General features: G+C 44.9%; 2 protein-coding genes across 6 annotated transcripts in view; one reads left to right on the forward strand and one right to left on the reverse strand.

Annotated features, from left to right (window-relative positions):
* The window catches only part of FRY (FRY microtubule binding protein), a 441344-nt gene that overhangs the window by 250664 nt on the left and 165150 nt on the right, over nucleotides 1-25530 (reverse strand). For 2 of the 5 annotated variants that reach the window (XM_081045757.1, XM_081045756.1), the window contains exon 1: nucleotides 2371-2597. The exons of the other annotated variants lie outside the window; for them this stretch is intronic. In XM_081045757.1, the coding sequence (XP_080901883.1) occupies nucleotides 2371-2440 (70 nt within the window). In that variant the 5' untranslated portion in view covers nucleotides 2441-2597. Of the gene's footprint in view, nucleotides 1-2370; nucleotides 2598-25530 lie in introns of those variants that run through there. 5 annotated transcript variants of the gene reach the window in all.
* LOC308496436 (transcription factor BTF3-like) lies at nucleotides 13615-14148 on the forward strand (the record flags this gene model as incomplete). Its single annotated transcript, XM_081045773.1, has 1 exon — nucleotides 13615-14148. Exon 1 carries the CDS (start codon nucleotides 13660-13662, stop codon nucleotides 14146-14148), a length of 489 nt encoding a protein of 162 aa, XP_080901899.1. The 5' UTR covers nucleotides 13615-13659.

Here is a 25530-nt window from a genome sequence, read left to right on the forward strand (position 1 = left end):
ACATCTCACCAGGCAATGACTGATTTAATTGGCCCGTTAATTCTTCAGAGGAGACAAATATACATAAAATTACATTTTCCACAAACAAATGGAAACGTAAACCTGGAAATGCTCATGGAAGCATCCTTCCTCCTACTACCACCTGGCAGAGCAGCCAGCCATAGTTACAGAATTTATTTTATTGCTTTTTAACTGTTGCACTTTTATAAATAAGTGTTGCTCTGCAACTGAGGGGCCTGATTCTCCATTCAGCTATGTGGGCTGCACCTCGTCTCTCCGGCCTGAGGCTGGGCCAACCAGTGACCTCCCCCGTGGGCACCCTCCCGGCCCCGTTACCCTGAGTAGCTTAAAGCACTATGGCTTCTGTTTTGGACTTTGTCTTCCACACAATTTTTTTTTCTCTTTGCTACTGAAATGTGTAAAACTGAGAGGTATGCTAGACTATAAGCAGGTTAATGTTGCAATAAGCTTCAGGAAGACTAAGCATAAAGTATACTTCCTCTTCCTCTTTCAAGACAGGACTGAAAAACATTCTGACCCCCAAAGGAAAGCCAGAGAACCACCAAGTTCACTCTTCTGCAGTAAAGAAATGAAGATCGAAGCCTAGTTACCATGGCCTATTCACCTTTGTAGCGCCATAGTCTGGCACATAGTAGGTGTTCAATAAATATTAGCTGAATGCATTGAAAGGATTCAAAATTGTGTCACAGATACTCTCCGAGTAGAAATGAACAGTCATTCTGAGCCATTTCCTGACATGAGTGTGGGGGACTGAGGAGAGGTTAGGAAGGCTGGAGAGAATATATACCTTGTTTAGACTAATTTGAAAATAGACAAGCGGAGAACGATTTTAAAAGACATCTTACTGGCCTCGATAGTATCACAGCGTAATTTCCTAGCTAATGAGACAATGACAAAAACAGATGGAAGAAAACAAATCTGGCCTTGGCGTCCTCAAAATGATGACTGAAAACCACATGCTGATGTCAGACTCCCAGGAAGCCTTCCCAGTTACTGGAAAACTGTTCCATCAAGAGCCCTGTATGTCAAACTCATTTAGTTAATCAGAAGGTGGAGACAAAGGAAGAGGTGTCCTGGAGTGTGAAGGACGGTACCCTCGGTGAGTCCCAGATGAATGAGTTGTGGCACAACATATACAGGGATGCTGTCTGGGCGAGTACTGCTTCCCACTTGTAGAAAACAGCTCCCCGAGCCCCACGGTGCATTGAGTGGTACACGGCGACCTGGGGAAAATGGTTTCTGTGGCTTGCACTGAGAGATGCATATCCTTGCATACCTGAAGCCTAAAGGTGCTTCAGCTGTTTTCTCAAGGCAATTATGGCCCAGGTTCTCCTGCACAGGTTTTGTTTACAGGAGAACAATCTTGGCCACAGGTTGTTTGTGGAAGCGATAATTAATTGCAGCTCTGTGCACAGGTAGGTTAATTAGTATGCACCTGATATAACATCACATTTTTTTCCTTGGGAAATTTTTAAAAAATTTCCAACAACGAAGGAGCTGTAATACCTGCCAGTCTTTTAGCCGGAGCAAGTACAAAGGCTGTTGTTGAAATAGAGAAGACTTTGTTTTTAAACTGTTCTGAAAACACAAGGCATCACTGATCCCATGAGGCCTCATTTTAATGTGATTCCAGATCCATGATGCCTTAGAGGTTGTCTTTTTGAAATATATTATTGCTCAAATCTTTAAGTAGGTCAGAGATGGAACTTCAGGAGCCAGAATATTCTGATATCCTAATAACTGATTAGGGTCAGAACCTAGCTTGTTTACGTTTCCAAAAAGCACATTATTTGGGCTACAAAAAACATTGGGATTTAAAAAATTTCAAATAAATAATGTTCTAAACAGCATCCACACAGACGATGGACAGATCACAGAAATGTGCAAATGCCTCCGTGTACAAAAGAGATGAATCTTAGGTTCTGGGCCATTGAACACTTTTCTTTTATAGACAATACCCTACTAAAACAATTAGGAGGTACTCTGAAACCCTGCCACACCCCTCTGATTAAATCACAGTTCACAGAGTATTTAGATAAAGCCTGGACAAATCAAATAAATACCGAGGCAGGAAATGCAGCCCAGTGCCCCATCCCGCACTCCACCACACTAGGAAGGGCCGTGGCACTTGAAAATCTAATCGAACAAAACCTACTGCAATTCCACTGCAGCCTCTGCACTTAGGGAAAGCCAGTTCAGTCACTGACATTTTGATTTTCATGGCAGATGGAAGCAAAAAAAAAAACTTCCTTGGCTCACACGCATAGGCGTCCAGTTGAGATTTTATTTCTCGAACCTTACGCAACACCCAGCAAACAAACACACACAAGGCTATTTTCTATTACTCACTATTACTCCAGGATTTCAGTAGATATTTGATGCTGATCTCAAAGAAGCCGGAGTCCTGCTGGCTGGCCATGTCGCCCGCATACAAAGGGGCTCGGGGGCTGGACCCGGAGCCGCAGAAGGCGCAGGTACCGCCCGGAGACGTGCCTGTCACAGCTCGGTGATGTCAGCAGGGCTGAGAGCACCCAGGAAGGCGCTGTGGCGCTGCCTCTGTGCTGGCCGGAGTCCTCATTTGAGGGACACGGAGGAGCGGGACAGAGATGCTCGGTGCTCCTCCTCCTCCGGGTCCAGGACTGGCTTCTTATTTGCTGGGCGCTGATCTCCTTGCAGCCCACAGAGGCGGCGGCTGCTGCTTTCATTTCTAAGCTGCCATAACCAGAAACGCCTGCTGCCGCCACCCACAGGCTCTGCTCCAGCCAGGTACGGTCCCCAGGAGGTCCCCACCTGCACCGTGACCCTTTCCCCTGGGAGGGAGGGTCCGTGGCCGGCCACCCCGACACAGCACACAGGCGCGGGCTGCCCGGCCGCCCAGGCCGCGCAGGGGAGAGATGGGCAGGGAGTGCAGCCCCACCCGGCCCCTGCCCACAGCCTCAACCTGAGCCTCAAGCCCCTGGGCCCCGCCTGGGCTGCAGGCGGAATTTCCCCGCTGGTGCGGATCCTGGGTGCACAAATGCCCCCAGGGAGCGCTTCCCCTTGTGTCTGCCCTGACACACACAGCTGCAGGGGGCTGCAGGGAGCCAAGCTGCACCCCAGATCTGGCTGCATTGACGTTTTTTAAAAAACCCCATCCGTCAGCCTCTCGCAGTAGGAAAGCTGACAACAGGACACTGGCTTGGGCTTTTTCTCCCCCTTCTTTCATGGGCAGGGGAATGCACACTCTGTGTGGCTCCCTCCCAGAAAGGCTGTCATTTTGAGGGGCACACCAGCCCTGACGTGGGCTGCCAAGTGGGCCGGTACCAACTGCTATGTGGTCTCATTTACCCAACGTCAGGCTCCACAGTGGATCTGGTTCCCAAACCTTTCATTTCTAAGAAACACCGAGCCCAATAAAGCTTATTTCATTTGTACTGAAAGGATAAAAAGCAAAAGCATTAGGTTCCTTGTTGCACAATGGCTTTTTACTTCATGAAATCTTGATATCGGGTGTCCTGATTTCTGTTACCTTTGTTTCTCATTATCATTTAGCTTGACGACAGAATTAAATAAGAGTATTTTAATTATGACAGACTATGTTTGCGTAGGGGGATCTGGCCAACCATCTCTTAAACCACAGAATCCTTTACCCTCATTTTAATGAATGTTTTCCAAAGGCAATAATAAACCATATTAATAACTATTTAACATAAAAATTGTTGGTCGACGCTTCCCCCTCAAATCAATACACAAATAGGAGTTCTTAGACTAGCAGTTCACTTGAGAAATGGAGGGGGGAAAGAATATACTTTTAAGACTAAGAATTTTAAAAATCCGACACTAAAGAGAACTTTCCAGACTGTCCTGAAACGCCCTAAGACACTATCAGTGTAACGAGCTTTTCTGAGTCCTCACATGCACAAGACAGGCAAGCGTGCCCCTCACCCGGCACCCCCAGGGTTTCCAAGTCTACTCGCAGCACTTTATTCTCCTGACATCTCTCACCAGATGGGGTTCTTTTTCGTTTCCTTACAGACAGTAGTTTATGAGCTAATTTTGCTTTGGTAACTATAATTTGAAAGTGAGGATTCCAGGTGAAATCGGACCCAAAGGTTTTACCTTGAAACAGTTATTACACCTGAAAACAACAACTAATGCCCATGCCTACCTTTCTGCCCCCCCCCACTGTCGATGGTAGTGGGTGACCTGGGGGCTACTGGCACCTGGGAACTGATGAGCACAAAGCCACCCAAGACAGGCCCCAGGGTCCCACCTGGCACTGGCTGCACTAGCTCTGAGCTCACGGCAAGCTATGAACCTCATTAAGACTGTTTCCTCATCTGTAAAATGGGGATAAAGGTGATACCAACCTCATTTGGCTGTTGGGAAGGTTAAGTGACATTATGAATGAGTGGCTAGCCTAATGTCTTGCATACAATAAACAACAGAATGTTAGCTATATTGATTTGTATTATAAATGCTCAGGGACTCCTGAATAGAACTTTAGCATTTAAGTTAAATACATCCCTGCACTCTTTATGTGACTAGATAGAAGGTATATGACTTTTGAACCCCAGTGGTAACTATTTGGGGTTAGTAAGTGGGAGTCATTTAAAAACAGCTGCAGCAAGCAAATATGCTGTAAATTATTGTTACATATACAGAGATTCTCTCTGTTGACTTTATAGAAGAGACCTTAACTGGCTTTTAAAAGTTTTCAATCCTACTACAAACATACTAATTTGCTGAGAATACCTCAGTTATATATATTTCAAGAGGAAACTATCATAAAAATTTAAATGCTATTTAGAAAAAGAATGTTTTCAATGGCATCTGGTTTTCCTTGGGAAGAGGGAAATCAGTAACTGAGAGCCCAGTTTCTGTCCGTTAGAACCTGAAATCCTGTCCAGTGTGTGCTTCCCCCAACCCCCCTCATTTGAGTGCCTTTAAAGAGAGCATATATTGTAAAAGAGCAGAAAAGACCTTTTGTTTCTTTGAAAGGTCTGCAAATCAAACAAAATGACACCTGCTGCCAGCTGGGATAACACATTTATTCTTTGTCTCTTCTCTCTCTGGGGGGGAGGGGGATATAAAAAAATGTAGTGAGAACAGGCACCTGCACAGAGGTACTTAAAATACAACAACAAAATCTGAATTTGTCCCTGGCTTTCCATGTGACTTCAGTTGTCATTACGATGACTTAAAACTATTTCAGCTTTCAAATCTGTAAAAACGAGGGACCCTTCCTTAACAATCTTAGAACACACAATGAATCTTTAAGCAAGGAATTGGGCACAGATATTGGGGGTCCAGAGAAATGTAGTAGCAATACAGGAAAAGTAGGAGGCCTCAAGAAATGGTATCTGAGTAGAAAAAAGTCAAAAAGTGACCTCAGACAAGTAATAATAATGAATGGCACCATCTACATTTCTTGTACCTTAATATTGTGCTTAGAATGCATATTTTACCATACTTTACCCTTACCCCAAACCTATGAAGTACTATTAACAGCCCCACTTTACAGATGGGAAAACTGAGGCTTAAAGAGGCATAAAAATAATGTCAAAATGATAGAGCTGGTGAAATTTTGGTGTAGCAAAATTTAGGTGTGACATTGAGAACCTGAGTCATTTATTCTAATCTTTTCCTTCTTTTTAAAAAAAATCCCAAGCAAGGGGAGAATCATGGTTACCAACTTCCTTAGGGAAAGTTCAGGAAGAGATGCTAAGGACCTCCTTACCACTAACAGGAGTACTTTAGGCCCTAGAGGCTCTCCAGGGCTACAGTTGACCCTGGAACAAGGCAGTGCTGGGGAATGCTGACACCCCTCTGCAGTCAAAAATCCACATATAAGTTTTGACTTCCCTAAAAGTACTAATAGCCTACCGTTGTTCAGAAGCCTTACTAATAATAGTCAATTAACACATATTTTGTATGTTATATGTATTATATACAGCATTCTTACAATAAAGTAAGCTAGAGAAAGGAAAATGTTATGAAGAAAATCATAAGGTTTGTCTGTAAGTTTTTCAAATCGCTGCAAATCTCCAAAAAAATCCCCAATATACATATTTTTTTTTTTTTTTTTTTTATTATTAATTAATTTATTTATTAGTTTCAGGTGTACAAAACAAGGTAATACTTAGACGTTCATCATTTATATCCCTCATACTGTGAACCCCCCTCCCCCCATCCACTATCCCTCCGACCTCACACTGAACCATCACATTCCAATATACATATTTTTAAAAATCTCAATATAAGTGGCCTGAGCAGTTCAAACCCACGTTGTTCAAAGGTTGGCTGTACCCACTGCCTAGTATTAGCCTGGGAGAGGAACGGTTCCTGGGGGGCTATGTCCAACCCAAAGGAAACTAGAGAAGAATGCCATTCTTTTTTCCCCATTAATTTGATTCATTGTACAGGTCTGCAGAGGACACTTAAGAGGCGGGCGGGGTGATTCAGGGTGGAAATCCAGTCTTCCCTCCACTCTCCAAGCTGCAAAGGGTCAGACCTGGGCTGTCCCGCCATGGTGTGGGACCACATCTGCCCAATACTCCACCCATAGGAAGAGAGGCCTATTACTGTCAGGATAGCCCACCGGTTGGTACAGAGCATTTCAGGAAGGCAGTGGCCAACTGGTTACCTATATCCAGGCTGATGAATGGCAGTGGGGTGCGTGGACTGAAGTTGACAATCCCTTGCATTTCCCCCATCTGGCCTTGCTTCCAGTTATAACCTACGGGCTCGCTCTCCTTTGAGAAGAGCTGGGTCTCACTCAGTGGTGTCTCCCTACCAGCATCTAGGACACAGTAAGTCTTCATGCAGAAGATATATGTAGAGTGAGTTGGTGAATGGACAGGCTCATTGTGCACGCCTAATGCTTTCTATCGAGTGTGGGAAAAAATGTGCTACTGAAGTACAATCGGTTTGTGTTTTAATACATATTTAATTTTCCCTTTCCTAGCATTTTTGACAATTATTTTTTGAGACTAAAATGTGTGGTGTTCAAAAAAAAAACAGTGAAAACAAAGCTCAGCAAATACTCTGGCTGCTTGCCAACAGCAAGAGCCATTACCTAATGATTTTAAAGCATCTGACTGATTTGATTGGGTTAGGATTAGAACCCGCCCCTTTTCCCTGTGGATGGCTGCACGTGGACACACACATGTAATTATTGTCACAGACTGACATGCACATTCATGCACAGAATGTATTAGGCAGAAAATAAATGTTTTACTGGCAGCCTGAGGAAACAAAGGAAAATCATTTAATCTAAGAAAAAATTGCTTCATCAATTTTTGATCGGCAGTTTCAAACTCCAAATAGGCATTAAATATACTGTATTCCTACGATTTGGGTCCATTGTTCCAAGTCAAATTAAGCATCGCCTGGATTGAGTTAAAAAGACAGCAGCTGAGCTAGATGGTGACAATTACGGAGAAAGGGCTTTGTTTTTCTTTAAGTGGTAGAGTAAGAGGCCTTTTAGAGATATCCTAAGGAACCAAGTGTGGGACAAGTCACAAACTTCTGTTCTGATGTAGTTTAGATGCATGATTTGGGCTGATCTGCCCGTGCTAAGAAATATTAGAGAAAAAACATGAAGTGATGCCACCCAACTTTCATTTCATAAACATAATATGCAGTCATCATTCCCTTGAAAAAAATCCAACCCACATAGACAAATCTTCACAAAAATAGATTCTGCGAGTTTTGAAAACATTTACTCCATGATTCTCCAGTACAAATAATTTTTTCAAGTGAATGGAAGTATGACAAAATTTTTTGAATGTAACAGAAGCACAGCTTGTTATTGCACGGAGTAGACACGCACAAGGAAAGTCGTGTCTCCTGAAATTGTTTTCTTCAAAAAAGAGCAGCAGAACCCTCTCTAAAAGTGGCATGAGACGTCACTAAGATGAACAAGGCCCTGGGCATAGGTGACCTCAGGTCCCCACCCAGCCTCTTGGTAACTGGTGAAATGAAAACTGGGCCCCTCCCCCGACACTGGTCCAGACAACCAAATGGCACTGAAAGAGCAAGTCTTCAAAGGGCATGAATTAGAAGAGGCGCAATGTGCTATACACCAGCGTGGGGTCCCTCCTCTGTCCTGGGAGCTGTGCTGTTGGCACAGTTGTTGAACGTCTCATGGCCTCAGTTTCCTGGTCTGTGCAATCGTGCTTACCACACAGGTGTGTTACGAGGATTCAATGCAGCACCGGCAGGTGACAACTGCTCAGGAGCAGATCTACAGCCAGCACAGAGCCAGAACACCCTGCCCAAGCGCCCCATTAACTCCACAGTCAGGTGCAGGAAGGGGAGAGAACGCCCTGCTCACCAGAGTGCCACACCTCCAGTCACCTCCGTTGGCTGCCGGGGTAACACCCAAGTGTGCACAGGTAAAAGGAAACCTAAATACGTGCACATACAATAAAGTATTATTTAATATTTTAGTGCTTCTAACTTTGGGTGCCCAGGGTAAAGCTGAGAGAGGTTCTGGTTTAGCTTCGTATCAGCTCAAAATGTACCTAATTTTCTCTTCTCAGTAATCTGTCAAGGTGGGGTCTATATACAATTTGGATGTTATTAACTTAGAGCCCAAACCAGGAGATGTGGTTCACACACTTTGCACATGTAAATATGAAGTTTGACCTCAATTTCTGCAGAGTAAATGCAAGGCACACGAATGTTTAACATTGTATTTGAAGACGTGTGTGTAAAGAGAAAGTGTGACCTTTATCACGAAAGTACTCATCAGGATCGATAACTTGACTATCCTATTTTCAAATGCCAGCAGCAGGCTGACAAGTTACACTGAGATACCGACAGGTCCAGTATAACTAGCTACAAGAGTGGCCAACAATTAATGCATGACTATAAAATATTAAGTCCTTTCTGAAGAAGCAAAAAAAAGAAAAAGGCACTTACTTTGCACATTATTATTTGCCAAAAAATGCACAGATAGCGAATACCTAACAGGATAAAAGCACAATTATATTTATATTCACCATCACCCTTTCCCAAACACTATTTGCCATCAAAGGAGAACTTAGAAGACATTGGTTCTTCCCTGGATGATAAGCTAACAAAACAAAACAGGAACATTCTCACAGTTGCATTAAAATCATTGGGTGTTAAGATATCTCCATAATTTAGTGATAAAGTACCTCTTAGGGCTAGAGCTGATATTCCCACTATGTTTCCAATTTCATACACAAAAATAAGGATTAGACTTTAAGTCATTCGATCAGCTTTTCCTCAAAGGTACCATTTAATGTACATAGTATTTAAAGTCAACGAAATTAGGGAAAATTAGAAATTTTGACTTTTTTAATATGCTTGCTACTTAAGTTTTATACATACTAAAAATTTTTTTCCTTCTTCTAGGTGGGATCACATGTTTATAGTTACCTGCCAGCCAGAGCTGAAGGACTGGGGACCAGGGAATTCTTGGTTCTGCTCCTTACTCGGACCCTGATTCCATAACTTGCACAAGGTGCTTCTCCATTAAATGAAGAGCACTGTCCCTTAGGACCTGCCATGCTCTCGGAGGGATCAGGGCATGGTAAAAGCAGAACGTGGGCAATAAATTACTTTATGGAAGTCTTTGGCACATATTATTTGAATTTTTTGGCAATGGATTCACCTTCTCAAGGTTTTTGATAAAGCTCATATCAGAAGTATCAGGTGTAAAGCACACACTGGCTGACCAGGAGAAGCTGAGACGGGCCCGAAGTCATTGGAAATGAGAGAGAAGTCAGCACAAAAATGATCGAGCTGCCTGCTGTAAAATTAGGGACGCAATATCAGAGTACTTTTCCTTGAGGAGAAGTGGCAGAAACTCTACAACTGGACAGTCCTGTAAACCAGAATGAGCTACAGCTGAAGCCGGGTTATATAACCCGTGAGATGGAGAAGTGTTGAACTAAAGAATTAAAGAGCATCTCTTTATCTGGAACTAATGCTTTAAAAAGAAGTGTCTACCTCACTGAGCATCACTGATTAGACCTTCAAAGTCTTCCAAAGGGCCATCTGTTCACGGTGCAGCATGGTTCAGAGCCTCCGATTTCTGCTGTTAGAGAACCGGGGTCTGAGCCTCACAACTGGGAAGCAGAGACACACGTAGGTCAGACTCCCCAGTCACGGGCACAGTTGTCAAACATGTAACTGAAGGGGCAAGTGTACTTTTAGAGGACAGAGAAAGCCTTGCAAGGCCATGTTTTTAGAAAGGGTGGGGCACTCACCACTGGACTTCACCAAACAGACAGGGCTTTGTGTAGGAGGGTGGGGCTGTTAGAAACTGAATGACGGCAGGGAGCAGCTTAACTGGCTGGTGGGGCGGTGATGCCAAATGCCCAGCTCGGCCAGGGAGCCGGAGTGAGAATAATGATCTTTGCAGACAGGCAGAGTGGGGGAGGCCGCTGTGAGAAGCTCAGGAAAACAGGGGTGGGGGGCGTGCTTCTGACCCCATGGCTCAGTTATGGAGAAACGCAAGCTCAAGGTCAGCCCTACCTCACCGGGCACTGGCCACAGTGACCCATCTGTGTGCTGGAGCAACTCCCTTCTCATTTATGAGGTGCACGTGACACTACACTGTTGTCTACAGAAAGTTGTTTCATGGCCCCAAAGGAGGTCCTGCAGATGAAAGGGCTCTTATTCTCAGGGAGTAGAGTTAAGATACTCAGGGCTCCAACACTGAGGCTCAGACAAATGAGAGGGCGGAGCCCCTCCTCAGCCCCTCACTCTTAAAGAGGCAACTGTCACCTCCCAGCCAGTGTGCCTGGTCTGCTGGACTTGCAGATGGAATGCAGAGACACACCAGGTGGTCCTGCTTTGTCAGTGGCCGTTTCCAGGCTCCAGGAATGTGCTGGTGGCTTGCTTGAGTCTTATCCAAATGCCACCTCGGCCTCTCTGGATAAATACAGGATGGGTGGCGACTGCAGTCTGCCTACCACTCCACCCCACATCAAGACTTATTTTCCATCTTTTCAGCTTCTCAGAGGAATTTTCCCTTTCTTCTTAGCCTTTAAAATTGTTTAAAAAATTGACTTCATCTATGAATGCTCATATCCTTATTTTTGTATATTGCTTTCATGTATATAATTTAAATTTTGTGTTCATTCGTACGGGTGGCAGAAGAGTAAGGGAAAGGGATATGGGCGAGGGCCTTCTGTTAGGCATATGGATAAAAGATAAGAGCGGGCACTTCTGACAATAAGAAATGTATAAGAAGGCTGGATCTGGGATAAAAAGCCATATCCTCTCCTGTGGGTTTACACCTACTCTTACAGATAAGGAAATTGAAATTTATGGGGACCTGACAAGTAGGACATGGCAGAGTAACGATAATAACAATGACGCTAAGTGTTGGTGACGCGATAGAGTCAGGAGTGGGACTCGGACGTGACGCTAGGCGACTGGGGTCCGACAGAAATGTGAGGCTAGCCACATGCGCAATTAAAAAATTGTAGTAGCTATGTCATTACAACTAAACATAGGTGAAATTAAATTGAACGTATTTATTTAACCCAGTATACCCCGAGTAGTATCATTTCAACATGTAATGAATATAAAATTATCAGTGGGACTTTCTTTTTCTTCTTTGCACTCGATATTTGAAACCTGGCATGGATTTGACAGCACGTCTCAGTTTGGAGTAGCCACATTCCACGTGCTCAAAAGCTGCAAGGGGCTGGTGGCTCCCTATCGGACAGCACGGCTGTAGGAGGCTCGGGACTATTTTGTGCCATGAACCCCTCTCGCATCCGGCAATGCCACGTTCTCCTTCTCAGAATGCATTTACATAAATAAGACAAAACACATGGGATTACAAAGGAAATCAGTTATTTTGAAATATAGTTATCAAATTATTTTAAAAACCACAAGTGTTGTCTACATGCATTTCTTTGTATCACATTAAGTAACAATCCAGAGGCAAGCCTAATACTTAAAATTTGTAAATAAAATAATGAATAAAACAATGTTTAAATCTACCGAAAGCAACTGTAATGTGATGAAAATATCTGTGGTTTCAAATGACAGTGAAGTCCCAGGTACTGCCAACACTGTCTTGCCTATATTCGTAACTGAAGAAAACGCTAAATTTTGGTTGGAGGTTAAGGACAAATGAAATGTCATTTTCCCCATCTAAGCCCACAGACCGACTTGCGAGCGCCAACTCTAACCACTAGTCTCTACTGCTCCCCAAAAGCACTATTTCCAGGTGATCCTTGAAGACAGTCATAATTGCTGCACGCTTGAGAAGCTTCTCCATCTTTTCTCCCAGTTCTTTCGATTCTCTCTCTCTCCCGTCTTCTAACACTATCACTTGCTCTTTCTGACATCACCACTCTAGTCTTCAGTATCCTACTCTATAAAATATTCAATTGATACTTAAAGAATTGAGCCACACGATAAATAAAAATAGCATGTATCACAGCACTTTTCCTAGAAACTACAGGTATAATACTCCCCCCCGAATACCCACCAGCTAATAACTATCCTCACATGCTATCAAGCACATGCGCTCTAACTCACATTTGTATGTGGGCTACGTTGCCCATGTTTGAGAATGGCATCCTTACAAGTTAAATAAGCTTCCCCCAAACTTACATGTATTAGTAACTTGATAAATGATATCCTAAATTCTTTGACTATCAAAATGGAAAGGAGATATTATACACACTTAGAATAGTACTACGATATAAATAGCTAATCTAATTTTTTTTAATTTCATTTTGAGTTATGGAACTGGGTGGGTCAAAACCATCATATTTTTCTAATAAAATAGAACAAGGAGGAGCACATCAGAGGGCAATGTATGGTATGAAGGGTGAGTACTATTCCATGAAATTTCTGTTTTATATATTTAAATATGATAGATACAAGGTCTGACAATTAAGTTCGCGAACTCCTCCTAGAAAACAGTGCTCCATAACTCATTGCTGAATGTCACTATGGTCACCTTCGAAGTACTCCCCTTGGGAAGCTATGCACCAACGCCAGTGCTTAGTCCACCCTTCAAAGCAATTTTGAAACTCTTTTTCTGGAATGGCCATCAGAGCTGTCATCATATTACCCTTGATGTCCTGAATGTCATCAAAATGTCTCCCTTTCAATATTTCCTTTATCTCTGGGTAAAGAAATAAATCATTGGAGGCCAGATTAGGTGAGTAAGGAGGGTGTTCCAATACAGTTGTTTGTTTCCTGGCTAAAAACTCCCTCACAGACAGTGTCGTGTGAGCTGGTACATTGTCGTGATGCAAGAGCCATGAATTGTTGGTGAAAGTTCAGGTCATCTAACTTTTCCACACAGCCTTTTCCACATTTCTAAATAATAAACTTCTTTGGTCAGTTGGTACACATTCTTAATCCCTCTGATATCTAAAAAGGTTAGCAACATTGTTGCCACAAGTTTGTGAACTTAATTGTCAGACCTCATATATAACATGCTCACACACACATACACACACACACAAGAATGCTGGGTTGCAATATAAAATATATTTCTTATTGGGAGTCATGGTCAAAAAAGTTTGAGAATCTGAGCTGCCATCTTGCCTCCCTGCGTGTGTGTGCGTTTATTCTCAGCTGGTCTGCCCAAGACCCCCTGAGCGCCAACCCTAGTCCCCCGCGCGGCCCCGTGTCCTCTCCAACAAGATGAAAGAAGCTATCATGAACCAGGAGAAACTCGCCAAACGGCAGGCACAAGTGCGCATTGGTGGGAAAGGCACTGCTCGCAGAAAGAAGAAGGTGGTTCACAGAACAGCTACAGCAGATGATAAAAAACTTCAGTTCTCCTTAAAGAAGTTAGGGGTAAACAATATCTCTGGTATTGAAGAGGTGAATATGTTCACAAACCAAGGAACAGTGATCCACTTTAACAACCCTAAAGTTCAAGCCTCTTTGGCAGCGAATACTTTCACCATCACAGGCCACGCTGAGACCAAGCAGCTGACAGAAATGCTACCCAGCGTCTTAAACCAGCTCGGAGCAGACAGTCTGACTAGTTTAAGGAGACTGGCTGAAGCTCTGCCCAAACAATCTATGGATGGAAAAGCACCACTTACTACCGGAGAGGATGATGATGATGAAGTTCCAGATCTTGTGGAGAATTTTGATGAGGCTTCCAAGAATGAAGCAAACTGAATTGAGTCAACTTCTGAAGAAGATAAAACTTGAAGACGTTACTGGAAGCTGCTATTTTATATTATGACTGCTTTTTAAATTTTGTTCATGATCTGATAAAATCTCAATCTCTAATATTTTTAAGCCCAAGCCCCTTGGACACTGCAACTCTTTTCAGTTTTTTGCTTATACACAAATCATTCTTTGCAGCTAATTAAGGTGAAGAAGCTTGGGAATAAAATTTGAAGCAAAGGTTAATAAAGTTCTTTGCCTAGTATACAGTTTTATTTTTTATTTCATTGACACTTATTTGTACACAGAAAGCAAAGTTGTTTGTAGAAAGCTAATCATGGTATGTAATATGGCTAATAATTTTTGGAATTTGATTAAAGGTTTAACATGATAGTAAAGTAACAAAGGTGATATAAAGTTCTCATGTTTGCAGACTTTTTTCTCCAGCAGCCCTCAGGGCTTCCCTGGTTTATGTGAAGGGTGATGGGTGTAATTATATGATGAGAATAGATTATTCCTTAGCAGGTGAGCAAAGGTTTTTTTTCTCTTAATATTGTCTATATTGTAAGCATTTTACTGAGTGCCTTATGTATTATCATACTTAATTTTCTCATGTAGTCCTCAATCTATGAAGTAGGAACTAGTAGCTCCATTTTGTAGATGTAACCGGAAGTTTTTTAAAAAATGAAAGTAGTTGACTTCTTAATTCCCTTCTATGTAGGATATTCTAAAAGATACCTGAATAAAAAGTAGGAATATCAAAAAAAAAAAAAGTTTGAGAATCTTATATGTATTATTGGGATGCAAAATAGGTCAACTGCTGCGGGAAAGTGTGGTGGGTCCTCGGAAAGCTAAACGTTGAATTACCATGGTCCCACATTCCACTCTTGGTATGGCCCCAAAGAATTGAAGACAGGGACTCAAGCAAATACATGCACGCCCACGTTCAAAGCAGCACTTGCAGAAGAGCCAAAAGGTAGAAGTGGCCCAAGGATCCATCAGAGGATGAATGAATAAGCAAACTGTCGTCTGTCCATACAATGGAACATTATTCAGCCATAAAAAAGGAATGAAGGGCTGACACATTCTACCTGGATGAACTTTGAAAACATGCTAAGTGAAAGAAGCCAGGCTTACAAAAGGTCATATATTGTATGATTCCATTTCTAAGAAATATGCAGACTAAGTACATCCATAGAGACACAAAGCCAATTGGCTGTTGTCGGGGATACAGGGAACTGGGGACAATCACTTAGTGATTAAGGGGTTTGACTCTAGAACGATGGGATTGTTCTGGAACTGGACAGAGCTGGTGGTGGCACAACATTGTAAATGTACTAGATGCCACCGAGCTGTCACTTTTAACTGGTTAACCTTATGTTATGTGAATTTCACCTCAAGAAATTATTTAAAGAAAAAAGAAAAAGTTTGAACACCCTCTGTCTAGAAGGCTTGTCAGTAGGCTGCTTTCCATTTTCATCGTGTCTGCTTGCAGTGCTGCTGCATCGCCACCTAGTGGTGCAGGCGGGTCCTGCCTGGACGCCAGGAGGACAGAGGCCTGATTGACAGGGGGTAGCTCAGTGTGGAAGCAAGACGAAGCCACACCCTTAACTGGGGTGCCTACTGCACGAGTGCCCCGGGGCTGCACAGTGACAGCCACCAGTCCCCTGCGGCTTTATGCAGGATGAAACATTTCTTAAGAAGTCTCAGGAGCTTCTGGGATTCGTTTATCTGTCTATAGACTGGGACCAGCACTCCCTGCAGCAGGGTCACTGTGAGGGTTAACGAAGGCAGAAGGAATGCACCAGAGGCTACCAAATGTCCCTTTCCTCAGCCGTCCTTATTTCTAAAGACACTTGGTATGGACTTAGGGAACCCCAACAAAATGACTGGTACCTCCAACGGGCTCCCCGGCTGCAGATGGTCCTTGGAAGATAAAGACTGTGGGTGCTGGGGCAAAGCGATGGGGTCTGGAGAGCACAAGCATGGGGCATGGAGCAGAAACTCCACAGCACAGAGCCAAGAGGAGAAGTAGCGGGCTGGTGAGTGCCGGGTGTCTGACAGCACTGGGACCAGAGGACGGGGGCAAGGTCCAGCAGACATCCTACTTACTGCACCACCTCCTCCTGAAGATTCCCACTGGGGGGAGGGGGAGAGAGAGAGAGAGAGAGGAGGTGCACATGCCAAAATATACATGAGGCAAAGTATTTGGATATTTTTGCAAATGGGCTTTCATGGAAGATTCCAACTTCATAATGTGTTCTATAAAAATAGGATGGAAGGCAGATTGAACTGTGAGAGGTAGTTACAAAAAACAGCCAGAACAGACAGACATAAAACCACGGGCTTTTCGAATTGTGAGCCAAAGCATACAAGCAACTCGAAGGGTAAAAGGCAGAACATGGAGGGAAAGATGGTTTAATTGACTAGGAATAAAATAGGGAGGAAAAACGACCAGAGCGAAATGCACTTCTCCTATGGCACAATGTTCGGGACTCGTAGGGAATTATATAAAGTGGCGCTGTTTGGCATTGGAAAACCCCAAGAAACAAAATGAAAACATTCCTGTCATGCACTTGTAGGAATTCTGGCAGGATGGTGGGTAGGTGGTGAGTGGAAAACAAAAGCCTACAGGCAGGCCAGGGAGCCAGGCTGCCCCTAGGTTGTCTCAGGGCAAGTGTGTGCCCCACTCTGCCCACGTCATTTCATGCCTTTTCCCCTCCACAGCCTTCCTGCTTCCCTCCACCCATTCCTCGCTCAGGCTCAGGGGCGGCTTTGCCCATAGACAAAACAGATGTGAACGCTCCCAATTTTCTGCCCCCAAGTCCCCAAATCCACCTTCCCCACCTCTCCTGTCAGGATGGCGGAAACACCTCTTCTGATCCCCTCGAGGCCTCTGGCCTAGGACCTCACACCCTCTGTCTCTTGTATATTAATCTTTCTCTTTCTATGAGATCTTTCCCATCTTTACAAAAACATACCTTGCATCTGAAATGCAAACAGTAAACAAAACAAGGTTTTCTTTTATCCCTCACATTCTTCCTGTTTCCACTGTATCTTCCAGACATCTGGGTCACAGCTTAACATCCGCACACAGCTGCCTTAGCTTCCTCCCGTCCCCCATCTCCCCTTCAGTCCCCTTCTGTCTGTCTCCTGCGGCCACACTCCTGCTAAGGTGACTGAGAGCCTCCAATGAGCCAGCAGGCACGTCTCAGTCTCTAAATGAAATTTCATTTAAGTCATTTAATGCTGCTGAACCCCACCCTTCTTGACTCTTTGCTTCCATGAGCTCCTACTCTCCTGCTTTTCCAGGTCTTGCCTGGTTGGCCCTGCCCACCTGTCTGGTCTCACCTGGCTCCCCTCCCCCAATTCACTAGCCACCTCAGTCCTGCACCTCTCAGGGTGAGCAGTGGCGCCAGCTGGCGACAGGAAGTACCCTCACCCCAGGTTTTGCTTATTAAATTGTCACCCATGGGAGAGCGCCTGCTATAGTTGAACACTGGTGTGGGGCACCTGTAATCAGTCCTCAAATTTCATCTCTCTCTCCTCTCCTCCCTAGGCTAAATCCTGTTTGTCTCTCCATCAGTCTGAGCATTACTTCCTCAGAGCAGCCCTCCCTTGACTTTCTAGTGTAAATCCAGACTGACTGATAAAATTTCTCTTAGCTCCTTTCACTTTTCTTTAAAGCCCTTATCACAACTTGTACAGGCATTTATTGCGTGATTTTTTTTTCCCAATACGCTTTGTTCCTTCTTCAGACTTTCAATTCCACCGGCAGATTCCATGTCTATTGTGTTCACTGTTTTACTCCTTGTGTCCTAGGATCCAAGATGACCACAATAAAGTAGCACATAGTAGGCATGCAGAAAGTAATTATTGAATGAACAGCTATTCTGGAAAATGAGTGAACACCACTCTGGCTGCTTCAAGCCTTTCATCTTCTCCACGCACAAACTGTCCATAATTTTTCAGGCTGTCTGATACCTGTTTGAACAAACTCCCATTTTGGCCAAGGGAGAATACACGGGCAGCAAAGGGAGGTGAGAGGCCAAGGGAACATAAGCTGGCAGACGAGGGGCCGGTTTGCTGGGTGTCTGCTTTCTGATTTCCCTGACAGTCTCTGACCGTGGCAGTGGTGAGTGGGCTTTCCTAGAGGCCGATTGCTGACCTGGGAACAGCAGAAGCTGTAGTGCAGGAGAGGCACAGATGGGACGCCCCAGGAAGGGAGAGGCAGCAGCTCCCAGTGGACCTGGAGGCGTGGGTCTTCCAAGTCATGAGCCAAGCCCCCTCATTATACAGAGCAAAAGCTCAGGCCTAAGAGGTAGGGGACCCACCCAAGGTCCCCACTGATGGCAGAGCTGGATGGACTGCAGTCCAGGGTCCTTTGCACGCCCTCAGTACCTGCAAGGGTAGACAGCCAGGCTGCCATGCATAAGGCAGAGGCTTCTCACTGGAGCTGGCCCACACCCATTCTCCTCAAAGCAGCGTTTTACTTGTCCTGAAGACAGCTGACATCAAGGCCGGGAGACTTGAATAAGGGGCTGAGACTCTTGTCCTACTTAGAGATGGTGGCAGGCATTCGAAAGCCCCGGGTAGGTGTCTAACTAGGATTGACACTAATGTAAAAGTGTTGACCCTTATTATTTAAAACAGTTCTGATAAAGGGGCAGAGACTTCTTCACTGCGCATGCTGAGTGAAGCTGAGAACGCTCTCTCCTCATCCTCATTAGAGCTCAGTTTCTTCTGAAAACATAAAAACGAAGCACACTTTCTGTCAACCCTCCCCAGTCCCACTCACTCTCCAACTCACTGCCATTCCAGCTCACTGGGAATGTTCCGTCCAAAGCCTTAACTTCAACTATGATATTTCCTGCACCATTTCCGCCCTTCAGGGCTTATCGCCCAGGTCCAAAGCCACGTGGAGCTCTTCACACGTGCTGTCTGTCTCCACCTCAGGCACATGAAACGCAGCATGCTAAGCCACACAGCACTTTCCTCAGCCCCGTCCCACCTCCTTTATCACCTGCACGGCACACCACTGACTTAGCCTTCAAGTTATAAAGCCATGCATCCCCTGCTTCCTCGGCCCAGCAAGCCCTGTCAATTCTCTCTTAAACTCTTCCTATAGCTGTCTTCCCACCTTCATCCACCACCAGTCTTACTCAGGGACTTGGAAGTCTACCTGGCTCCAGCCAACAGCCCCCTAGGGTCTCACTGTGCTCCTGCTGCTGCCAGATGGTTCAGTGGTTTTGTCACTTTGGGGGCAGAACTCAACCTTCAGGTACCATACTAGACCCTTTCCTACTTCTCTGATGTCATGCAGCCTGTGCTTCAGCCACAGGGAACGTCTGCAAGTCCCAAAACATCGCCTTGCCACGTACTGGAATGCTCTGCACGCACACGCTGCTCTCCCTCCTTGTTCCCCAACTCTCCCCCTCACCCTTTCTTCTGAGGAGCTGACCGACTTTCCCAGGCCAAGTAAAACACTCATGTGGGGACCAGCAGCTCTTGGTATACGGTCTTGTAATTATTAGCTCATGTGCCCACTTCCCTACGAAACCGCGAGCTCCTTAAAGGAAGGCAAGTCCACGCCCCTCCTCTCTGAATAACCCATGTCTGGCCTGGCACATCGTAAAGTCTACCAAAGGGTAGCGACGTTTACATTTGTGGGGGAGCCCACAGGCAATGGGCAGGATAGCACCCTCTCTACACATTCAACATGTGAAATATATTCCTTTGCTACATTCTATCAACTGAGTTTCTATAGAAATCTACAGAAACAATAGAAAGGAGAATTGTTTCATACAAACCAAAGACTAAAAATCACATGACAGTATGGAATAGCCTCTTCTTACTAAAATAGCCAACCAGAGAGATGTCAATTCTATAGAGATTAATTTTGAAATCTACCATTACCACATTATCCTACCATTATCCTTAAAGGCCTTAAGTCCAACCCTTAGAAACAGCAAGGCAAATGCAAGATATGATCCAGGAAATCTTACAGGCCTGTGCAAACACTCATCAATGACCAAATTCATGTTATGGACACACTTACCTCACTACACCTACAGAAGCACCTACAGAAGCAGCTCCTACCAGGGAAGACCTCCACGTCCCAACGTGCTTCTTTCCCAAGAAGGAGCTAATTACCATCACAGCACGGGAAGGTCTACCATGTCTTTGATTTTCACACACAGAGGAATCAAATCATTTAAACAAGATGGTCAAAGAATGAGTCCGAACACTTCTTATTTTTGCCAGCCTGCCTCTCAAGACCAATTGAAGTTACATTGCTGGCATTTCTGTGTCTAACTGTGAAGCAGTTACAGTTCTAATCATTGGCTCTTCTTTGACCTCAGTGGTCTGGTGTCCCGAGGTTGCCAACGTGTTGGCACACAGCCATGGCCCCATTAGGCTGTTGGAATCCCTGCAGCTGGACAAGCTGACTCCAGCTGGCCCAGCTCAGCATCACCAGCACGACTGCCCCCGATACAGGTCGTCTCTTAAAGCTGCACTCATGGAAAACACGAGAAGTTTTTGCTTTGTAAAATAATTGGAAAGAAAACTTCCAGCATTTCCCAGGAAGTAGAGTGTGCAGAAAAGGGCAACTAGGAGATCAGGGAAGGCTGGCGTCAGGAAGTACCCTTACCCAGGTTTTGCTTATTAAATTGTCCGCCACGCACGGGAGTACGCCCAGCGTGGTTAAACACAAGTGTGGGGGCACCTGTCAGGAATCAGAGTCCTTATTCAAATTTTAGACTGCTCTGGCCCTTCCCTGTGCTTCCCGGGGAGGATGAAATCAGTACCTGCAGAATGACTTGCTAAGCACTGGCTAAACAATAGGCTACAAGGGCCTGTTCAATCAGCTAGATGACTAACTCTCACGCTCTCACACTGAAGCACAAACACGTGTCTCGACCGCTCTTCTAATTTAATTGAACACGTATATATGTATACACACACCTAACCTGGGGTTCACTCCTCAGCAATTAAGAACATAGACTTAAGGGGAACAAAAACATTCTTTCCTCTTGGACTTTTAGTTAACAACAAAAGCAACAGCAATAACAAAACGGGGCAAGTCTACTGAAAAGTCAGTCTGATTTTCTGTTACGCTTTCTGAAATACAAGCGGTGAGTAAGTGTGGGGACGGAGCCAGGAGTGCAGATTCCAGGCTCTCGGCCTCACATGGAAAGGTGCTGGCTCGGGTAATAAATGACCATCAACTATGATTGGATGGCTGTAGGCTGTGACTGGTTGGCTGTTGGCTATAACTGGTTGGCCAATTGGCCACTAATATAACTGCCGTGACTGCGTTGGTTGGTTGATTGGTTGGCAGGAGAAAAGTGGATGGCGGATTGTGGATCGTGTGGATCCTACTTCGTGTGTCTTGCCCGGCCACCAGCGAGAATATAGTGGTATGATTCCCCTACGTATGGCTCTGTGGGTGTTCCTTTTTGGCCTCCCCATATCCTGAGTTCTTGTGTGAGGAGTGGGATCTGAGACCTTCATGACACGTACCCAGAACAATGCAGGCATGAGATAGGTGCTTAAGAAATGTCGAATGAATGAATAAATGAATGAATGGGTTTTGTTGCAATTTAACTTACTCTATGTCTATTGTATAATAGAATGTGCGAGAAGGGCAGGCCAACTGATGCCAAATAGGATCGACATTAAGAAATGCTTACAACAGCCTTGACAAGCTATGGTCTATGCTAAATTCAAGGTCAGGTGTGACTGTCTCCAAAAGCACTCCACCTTCTCTGCTGCTCTGTGTCCTCCCATAAATGTGAGGGTGACATTGCCTTGCGGTTGGTAGCCCCGATAGTCTAGATTAATGTGCCTAGGGGGTGATTTACTTGATCCCCAATTCTCTAAATTTGGTTGAACTCTCCCAACCCTCATTAGAAACAGTGACAGTTTAGTGGAATGGCAGCCAAAAGATCTGGGTGTCTGTTATCCAAATATTGAATGTGATGGCTGAGGACAAACACAGGGGCTGTGTCTGTGGGGGAGTCCAGGCTGGACAAGGGCAGCGAGCACAGAACTGGTTGAAAAAGTCAAGGGTGACCAAGGTAAGGAGACAGAGCACCACAGAGCTGGTCTGGAGAAGCCTGGCCTTGGACCCAGGCTGCCTCAGACTTGGGGAGGGGCCTGTGTGGACAGGGAGGGTCTGGTTAAAATGCTTTTGAACCTTAGCACTGTAAAACACAGGCATTTTGTTTTGTAAATGGGCTTCTTGCTGGTTGGATTGAAAACAACTTTCATTCCCTCATATTAGGAGTGAAACACTTGAAATGGACTTGCCCTTTCAAGAATCATTAGACAGACAACTTGAAAGGCCTTTTGTGATAAATGTGGCACAAGATGAGGAACATTTAAGACTCAGGCTAGTGATAAAGAAAACTTAGTAGTGGGCAGCTCTAGTCTTGTTAATGTTTGTGATTAGAGTCCCGGGGTACATATGGTGGCTAGACCTTCGGCTCTGTAGAGCTCATGGTAACAACATGTTATAATCTGTTAGGCGTTTTGATAAATGATTTGGATGAAGCCAGAGGTATCGTACTCATCACTGTGAAGAATAACATGAAGGTGGAGACAGCTAACAGAAGCCAGACACCCTCTCTGGGGACATCAGCGAGTAGTTCTTTGCAGAGGGTGCAGGGTTGGGCTCCGTCAGGGTCCTCTTTCAAAGCTGACATTTGATAAATTTGATTCTACCACTGATGAATGACATATAGTTACTCCTCACAAAGTCTACTTGTAAATATCTGTCTCCATATATGAACTCTAGTCAAGGTATCAGGACCATAGGCTTATATTGTGCTTTTCTTCAACCTGAATGTGTTACCCACCCATTGTATCTCCTAGAACAAGAGAAAAAAATAAATCTGAAGTATAGTTTACTATCAATTGTTTACTATTTAATAGTTTACTACTAATGTTTTCTTAAAGCCAATTCTTTTCAGTTTTGTTTCTTTTAAAGGAGGTAGACATTTCTGTTTAACGTAGAGCATTAGTTCCAACAGCAGGAAGCTGTGGAGTTCCTAATGTCTAATGGTGAATAATTAATAATATAAAAAAATTATCATCTTCTTATACTCCCGAGAGCAGTGGCAGATGGCAAATTCTGGCTCTGCCTGTGGCTGCACACAGATCTTTCAAGAAGCCAGCAGCCAAAGAACAGAGTGGAACTCACAAGACTATGAATTTTGCTGTTGTTATTCCAAAGGTTCTTTTGGCACAGACTCTGTTCTAGAAGATGAGCCTGTCTACTTTCAATCACAGCAATTCAGTTAAAAAGAAAATCACCAGATGACCTTATGGAGATTTTGAAAATTAGGCCTGTCCTTGAATCCAAAAGAATGAGAGGGCTGCATCACCCTCCTACTTCCACACAAACACTGAGCCTTACAACGTTCAGGTAATTGAAAAGCACATTTTCAGTAAATATAATTTTGTTTCATAATTCATTGTGACAGCTGTTTAACATTTCTCTGCTCCGCTCCCATAAACTTTCTTTCCAACTTGCTAAAACCCTGTGTGTGCCAGGAGCAAAACTACGTATGGAGCCAAGATGGCAGCTTTGCAACCCAACAGACGTCTAGGTATGTAGTACCTCTGTGTTCATGTTTGTTTAAATTCTAGCTGCACTTTCAAAATATTTATTTTGAAAATATCACTCTCAATGAAACCAGAGAAATGATTAACACTGATTGGCCACCAGATGAAAAAGCTTGGCTATGAAATGGTGGTGATAAGTCAGACATTTACAATCCTAGCTGATCAATATTGAAAGATAAACCATGTTGAATAATTCTTAACAATCACATTTCCCAGCCAGCTCCTACAGCTCACTGCTCCAGCAGGAAGGCACTGGGAGAAACACATTTACGATGAAGAGTACTTGCTAAGAATAAGGTTATCTGTTCCATCTTTATCTTCATTGTTGGAAACGCAGGGCTGTTCGAGGCAAGGTGGCTACCACATAAAATATTACTGTGGCTCTGGGACTTCAAGAAATGTTTGCTATTCTGTCCAGTGGCTTCAAAACTGTTCTATGAAGTGGGGTTTGAATGAAAGGGTTATCCTGGCAACTTACGAAGGCTTGAGGAAGCATTGACATGTGGAAACCATGCTGCATTTAGAACTGGACAATATGTGTTCAAGTGCAACCTCAGCAACGAACCAGCTGATTACCCTGAGTGTGGGGACAGAGCCAGGAGAGCACTTACCAGGCTCTCGGCCTCACGTGGAAAGGTGCTGGCTCGGGTAGTAGATGGTCATCAGCTGTGACTGGTTGGCCATCAGCTGTAACCGGTTAGCCATTTGCCACTAATATAACTGCTGTGGCTAGGGCGGCAGGTGGGTTGGTTGGCGGAAAAGCGGACGGTGGGTTGCGGATGATGTGGCTCCTGCTTCCTGTGTCTCCAACCCAGCAACCAGCGAGACTTTAGTGGTATGAACCCCCTATCCATGGCTCCGTTGTTGTTCCTTTTTGGCCTTACCATGTCCTGCGTTCTTATGTGCGGAGTGGGAGCTGAGACCCTGCATGACATATGGCACAGCGAACAGGGTATGGTGCCGGCCAAAGCTCTCCGAAGGGCGGTGTGAAAGCTCAGTTTAGTGAGCAGGGTATGTGTTGGCCGAAACTCTCCGAAAAGTGGTGGAGCAGCTTGGGAATATGGGTGCTTAGTTTTGGGAAGCCCGTGAGGAGCGGTGCCGGGAACAGGAAGTGTGATCTGCTGGGGAGAAATGTGAACCCTCCGTGAATTGGTGGGCCTCTTGAGCCTCTGGATGGCACGCCACCCTATTGGCCGTAACGGGTATCAACTTCCTTTTGGTGGTCCGCTGCTGCCATGGGCTCCTAGAGTTGTGGACATCTGACTCCGGGGCCACCACCCAATCAGATGCCTGGCAATGCGGGCAGGATTCCGTCTAGGTAGAAATGGTGTCTGACTCTGGGCAGGAGGCCATGTGGCCCCCACACAGTGTATGGTACCCGGGAGCCATTGTTCTCAGGAGTTGGACCCCCGAGGAGGGGTGGGAGGACATGGACGGCTCTCTGACCAGTGTGGAGAGGGCCCTGCAGGCTCTGGCTGAGCGGTTGCCGGAGGAGGTGAAGGCTACAGCCGGCTGCGTGGGCTGGATGTTCCTCACTGCGTTGTGTCATAACACAGAGGATGCGCTTAATGAAGTAGCTCAGGTGCGGGACCAGCAGCACCGGGGGGAGGCGCTGGAAGCTCAGGACCATCAGTTAGAGGAGGTCCTCACCGCATTGCATCCTAACTCGAACTCGGAGGAAGCGCTTGCTGGAATAGCCCAGGTGCAGTACTGGTGGGAGGTGCTAGAAGCTCGCGTCCGCCTGTTAGAGGATGAGCCCCA

The sequence above is a fragment of the Rhinolophus hipposideros genome (assembly GCF_964194185.1).
Source record: "Rhinolophus hipposideros genome assembly, chromosome: 4".
NCBI classification, from domain to species: Eukaryota; Metazoa; Chordata; class Mammalia; order Chiroptera; family Rhinolophidae; genus Rhinolophus; species Rhinolophus hipposideros.